General features: G+C 37.8%; 1 protein-coding gene across 3 annotated transcripts in view; it reads left to right on the top strand.

The window, feature by feature from the left end:
• The window catches only part of ARHGAP24 (Rho GTPase activating protein 24), a 644333-nt gene that overhangs the window by 285922 nt on the left and 352411 nt on the right, over positions 1–6000 (top strand). For all 3 annotated transcript variants that reach the window (XM_012724157.1, XM_004681145.2, XM_012724156.1), the window contains exon 2: positions 5501–5700. In XM_012724157.1, coding sequence (XP_012579611.1) covers positions 5521–5700 — 180 coding nt within the window. In that variant the 5' untranslated portion in view covers positions 5501–5520. The remainder of the gene's footprint in view (positions 1–5500; positions 5701–6000) is intronic.

Here is a 6000-nt window from a genome sequence, read left to right as displayed (position 1 = left end):
CGCTGCGCCACCAGGGAGGGCCAGAAATGGCATAAGCTTTTTAGTGCAGTGCTTGAACCCGCTGCGCCACCAGGGAGGGCCTCTTGCACTGTTCTTAGCCCATCTGGTTGTAAAAAGGAGCCAGATGAGTAAATGTACAAATCAGTTCACACCCCTAGAAAATAATTCAAACCTGTGAGCTCATCACATGATCTTAGCTTTCGAAGCTCACATGGCATGGCATCTATCAGTAAGTCTTCTCCCTATGATTGATATGAAGATGAGTTATTCTCAGCTCTGCTTTTGTTTAGGTTTATAGTAACTGTTGACTTATGTCATTGTTATGTTGTCATTGTTTTGACAATTTGCTAGAAATGTAAGTTGATATTCCCATTGTGTAATCCTATGCACCACCCAGTTGCTGTGATCTGACTACAGTGAAAGTGCTTTCCCAGTGGAGACTCTGTTAAATCCTTCTCTCAGAATCTGTTTTCTTCATGCTGAAACCACAATTGAATACATGTATTTCCTTCCAAGGCTGACAAGTATAAGTTTTGAATTTATATTTCTTTGTAAAGGGTGGTTTCTGGTTTGTTTGATGATTTTGACATTGTGCTTAAGAACAATTTTCATGTTAATATAAGCCTTCTATACCACAGGAAAAAATTCAAGTTCTTGAAGTATAAAATCTTTAATACATTAAAGGTAATTAAAAGAGCTCTCTAAGTAGTCTTTGTAGGAATTCTATTGTGATTTTTGCATAGCTATTCTCCTTGATTCAACACATGTTTATTGAATAGCAAGTAAGCAATATTAAAGGCACTGGGTATACTGTAGTGAGGAAAAACACATCCTGACCTTCTAAAGCTTATAATCTCCTGGAGGGATAACTGAGAATAAGCAGCTAAAAAATAGTGATTCGAGAAGTCTTAAGCAGACACAGGACAGAGCTCAGTGATACAGAGAAGAAGATAAGGGGGATTAATTCACTGATTGGTTAGTATAAGCTTGTTGGGGGAAGTAGAGTTTAGATTAGGGGTTAAAGAATGGAAAGGGGGTCCATGCAATGTTCATGAAACACAGTAGCTGAGATAGACACTAGAAAATGCCACGATTCAAAGAATAAGTCCTGGGATATTTCCAGGACTTAAAGTAGGCTGTGTGGTTACTTATACCAAATCTTGTATGTGTGTGTACATGTGTGTGCGTGTGTGTGTGTTGGGGTGGGGAGAATAAAGAATAAGCATGAGGTTAGATTTGATCAATAGATAAATGCCAAATGTTTATAGTTTAAATCACTCTAAATAATATTAAGACTCTAGACTTTCAAGTGAGTACAATGGGAGTCAATAACATCTAAATGTAAAAAATAATTATCTGATTAAAAATTTTAAAGCTCCCTTTTATCTGTTTTGTGGAGAATAAGATGCATGTGGTGGTGATTAAAAATGGAAGTAATGGGATCAGTTGGAAGGTTATTAGAATTGTCTGGTCAAAGATAATGGTAGTTTTGATCACAGAGATGGAGCCAATTGGATGGATTTGAAATATTTTTTAGATTATAGTCTTTTGAATTTGCTGATGTATTTCATTTTTAGGATAATGGAGAATCGGGATTCAAAGATGACTGCTTTTGCAACTGGATATATTATGGTGACATTTACTGAGATCAAATTTTGGGTAGGATCATCTTTCAGAAGGTGATCATGTTCACTTTTAGATACCTAGCACCAAAACTGTTGCAAAAGTGATTAAATCATTAAACATTGATTAAGCTTTACGGTTTGCCAGATTTGTATTTAGTGGTGAATATATCTGCTATTTTATTTTTATGGAATCACAGAGGTGATAGATTTTAGAGAGGGACCTTTATGATGGCACACAGGGTTAAAGCTCAGCACTATGAAGCTCTCAGCTGCCACTGCAGCAGGAGTTTAATCCCCAGCCATATGGGAGCTGACCTACATGGCACAGTAAACCTCTCCTGTCTCATCCACTACTCTCTTTAGCAATGTATTTCAGTTGATCTATCTCTTTTGCTACCCACTCTGTCTCTGGTGAATGCTCTCACCCACACCCCACACCTCCGGCCTGTACCCTAGTTCTTATATGCATTAATAAATAGTTTAAAAAAAAAAGGATTTATTTATTTTTGCATACAGTACTGGGTACAGGCCAGAGGTGCAGGGGCGGTGAGACGATTCACCAGAGTCAGTGTGGGGAGCAGAACAAGCCGACTGATGAAGTACACTGCAGAGCGGAGCAGCGGGCCAGCAGGCAGGAGAGATCTGCGGTGCCACGTGGATCACCCCTGGGGTGGGGAATCAAACTCGTGCTGAAGTGACTTTAGCTTTTTAATGCCATGCTTTAATCCGCTGTGCCACCAGGGAAGGCCAATAAATAGGTGTTTTAAAAAAAATAGAATGTTAAGCGGGATCATAATCCTCATTTTAAAAATGAAGCAGACTGTTAGCCATTTAATTCCTTGAGAAGTGTGAAGACTTCTCTATAAAAACTATGGTTATTTTAGCAAAATTTAATTTAATTCTATTCATGCAGTAGTAATTATAACATTATTTTCCCTTAGGAATATGATACAATCTATTTTTATTTCTCTATAAATGAATTGTTATAATTAATAATATTATTAAAGTCTTTTCTAATATATTGTGAAGTCATGAAGATATAAGATTAGTTAGGAGTTCACCAGGCAATTTTGTCAGTTGTTTTCGTCAGACTTACAAGCAACATACTAAAGACAAATCATAAACCAACCATGCACTAATGTGCATTTTTTTTTTTACTAAGGCATTAAAGATAGACAAAAGGGAAATTGATCACTTGCATTTTTTATATTATTGAAGATAGGTTGTTAGTTACTTGAAATATTTTAGAGGAGATTTTTTTCAGACTTAATAAAAGCATAAATATGAAAGGAGAGAAGAAAATGCCCCCAGAAAAAATTTGCTATTGTATAATGAATTTTAGATTTGTATGTGTATGTATGTATGTGTGTGTATGTCAGAATGTTTTGCTTTTTGTTTTATTTAGTTTTGTAGCAAGATATTTAATCAAGTAATAAATAAGTGATGACAAAATAGCAAGTTATATGGATTTAAACAATTTAAATACCAGGAGACCAAAAAAATTAGAGTGTTCTAAATGAGCATACTTATTATCTCAATTACAACATTTATTGCTCATTTAGAGTGAGGTTTGCTTGGCTCTTTGTACTAGGTCAAGTAATGTGAATAAAAGTGATGAAAGTTCCTGCCCACAGGGCATAACAAACTTAGAGTGTTAGGCATGATCCAATCTGTGCAAGCACATGTACACACAGGATGAGAGACTGTCCTGCAGAAGCAATCACTGGGATGGGAGGGCTCCTTGGAGCAATGGAAGTTACATGGTGTTCTATAGAGAAGAGGACCTGAAATATGGAGGAGATATGGCGATATAGAGAAAGGAAAAGCAGATATTGACCAAGATAAATGGAAGTCAAGTGAACTACTTGTGTTTTTTTTTTAAAAAGGTGTATTTATTTATGCATATAGAATGGGAGTACAGGCCAGAGGTGCAAGGGCAGTGAGAAGACTCACCAGAGACTGAGTGGGGAGCACAATAGGCAGATTGATGAAGTGCACTGCTGAAGGGAGCAGTGGGTGAGAAGAAAGGAGAGGTCTGCTGTGCCATGTAGGTCACCTCCTTGGCTTGGGATTGAACTGGTGCTGGTGGGGCTGTGGCTAGATTCCTAATGCTGTGCTTCAACCCCATGTGCTACCAGGGAGGGCCCACAAGTGGTTTAAAGAGATGAAAAGAAAGGCATGATGGAGATAGCTTAGAAAGCAGGCCAAAGACAGAGGTGCAGCTACTACTGAGAAGATGGTTGAAATTATCAAAGTCTGAAGTAATTAAAACCAAGGTTCTCCTTAATCTCTATGGGTGAAATGGCAGGACTACATTCAAAGGAACTGGAAACATTTGTGGAAATGGGGAAATTGGGTTTTTGTTCATTGATAAATATTACAGTGAGGTTCTGTTTTTGCACGTGCTATGTTGTATATTCACATATATGGATCAGGGTCTCTGCTACATTGATAAGGCTAAGAAAAAAAAACATTTGCTAAAGTCTTGATTTTTTTTTTAATTTATCTTAATAAAAACCACATGAACTTAAGAGAGAAAGATGAAGGAAGGGAAGAAGGGATGGATAGAGGGAGGAAAGAAAGAAGGGAGAGAGGGAAGGAAGGAAGAAGAAACTAGAGGTACACTGCTAGAGTATTTGAATCTTCAATGAAGAAACACAAATAAACTCTCCCTGGGGACGCAAGGGGTTAAAGTGCAGCTCTATGAGGCTAACTGTAGCCACTGCAGCATGAGCTTGATCCCCACTGCAGGGGTGACCTCTATGGCCCATCAGACCACTCCTGTCTTGCCCGCTCACCTCAGCAGTGTATTTCAGTAGATCTGCAGGTTCTGCTCCCCACTCTCTCTCTGATAAATTCTCTCACCCTCACATCTCTGGCCTGTACCCTAGTTCTTGTATGCATAAATAAATAAATATTAAAAATAATAAAGAGTGAACTCACTTTTGGAAAAAAAGCTTAGAAATAAACATTAGAAAGATTTGTAGGAAATCTTTGGGACAGGAAAAACTCGGAATTTGTAGCCATTGGTCCCTGTTTCCTTCCAGAAAAGTTCACCTACTTTCTTCTCAGTATGATACATTAGTTTCTTACAGGTCGATTAATATTTTCTCTATGGTAAACTCATTTTCTCAGTCTGTATACACCTTTGTCCTCCTTTGCATAGAACCTAGGAATATTCTTCCTCATTTAATTGACAGGAGTGAACTATTCATTCCTGAAGTTTAAAAGTGGATGTAGAGAGGAGAAAACTCAACTGCCCAGTGTGATTTTTGTTGTTGCTTTCCTAAAGTTTTTCATCTGTACTAAGTCATGACCAGCCAAATTAAGTCTCAAAGGAATATTTTTGGTAAGAGAGGCATATACAGATTGGGAAACTTTAACACATGTAAAACTAATGTCTTCCATTGAGGTTTTTAAAGCAATCTCTTTAACCTTAAACATGTGTCAGGCTAGTGTTTTCTCTGGTAATCAGAGGCCTACAAAATCTGACCACAACCAGTGTTCACCAGCAGAGGCACATTATCTTGAGAATGTTTTTGATGGTGTTTTTAGCTCATTATTTAAAATTGTTTCGTAGCACATTACCACTAGATAGTTCCCTTTCTTTAGTCCTATTTAGAAAAAGGGCTCTTAATCAGCCAGCAGCTGACTAGCTCATTTAAGGAAGACACAGCAGATCCTATCCAAGTTTTCCTTCAGCTATATATTGTGGTCAGGTGTGGGGTTTGCTTCTAGAAATTTGGTGAGCTAATTGACGTATATTTTTCATCCTTCCTACCTTTTTTATTTTCCTACTTAAAATATGGAACAGATATCAGTCCTAAAGATAGCAAAGCACCTTGTTATTTCCTTTTTTTCTCTTTTCTAAATAGGAAAGACCATCAGCTTGATAATGGAAGAGAACAACGACTCCACGGAGAACCCCCCACAAGGCCAAGGGCGAAACAACGCCATCAAATGTGGGTGGCTGAGAAAGCAGGGAGGTTTTGTCAAGACTTGGCATACCCGCTGGTTTGTGCTCAAGGGTGATCAACTCTATTATTTCAAAGATGAAGATGAAACTAAGCCCTTGGTAAGTGCGAGAAAATAAAAGGTTCTATGGGTCTAAGCAATTCAAGAAATAAAGGGTTTTTCTAGAAACTGGAAACTAAGGGCAATCCAGTCTCTCTGGTCTCCCTCAGTTCTTTGCCCGTCTTCATTTTTTCTTATTGTTTATTTTGATTCAAGATGATGAACTTGCTAATTGAGGCCAAGGGGCAAATTGTACTTGTCTAATAGCAATTTTGACTTTTACTTGCTGCAACAGACTGAGTCCCTCCGGCAAATGTAATTCCTGAGAAAACTTTCATAGACATCTGCTAGAAGATATATA

Source organism: Condylura cristata, unplaced genomic scaffold (genome assembly GCF_000260355.1).
Source record: "Condylura cristata isolate star-nosed mole 26May11 unplaced genomic scaffold, ConCri1.0 scaffold00012, whole genome shotgun sequence".
Lineage (NCBI taxonomy): Eukaryota > Metazoa > Chordata > Mammalia > Eulipotyphla > Talpidae > Condylura > Condylura cristata.
Note: the sequence above shows the minus strand (reverse complement) of the source record. Positions and strands in the feature narration are given on the sequence as shown.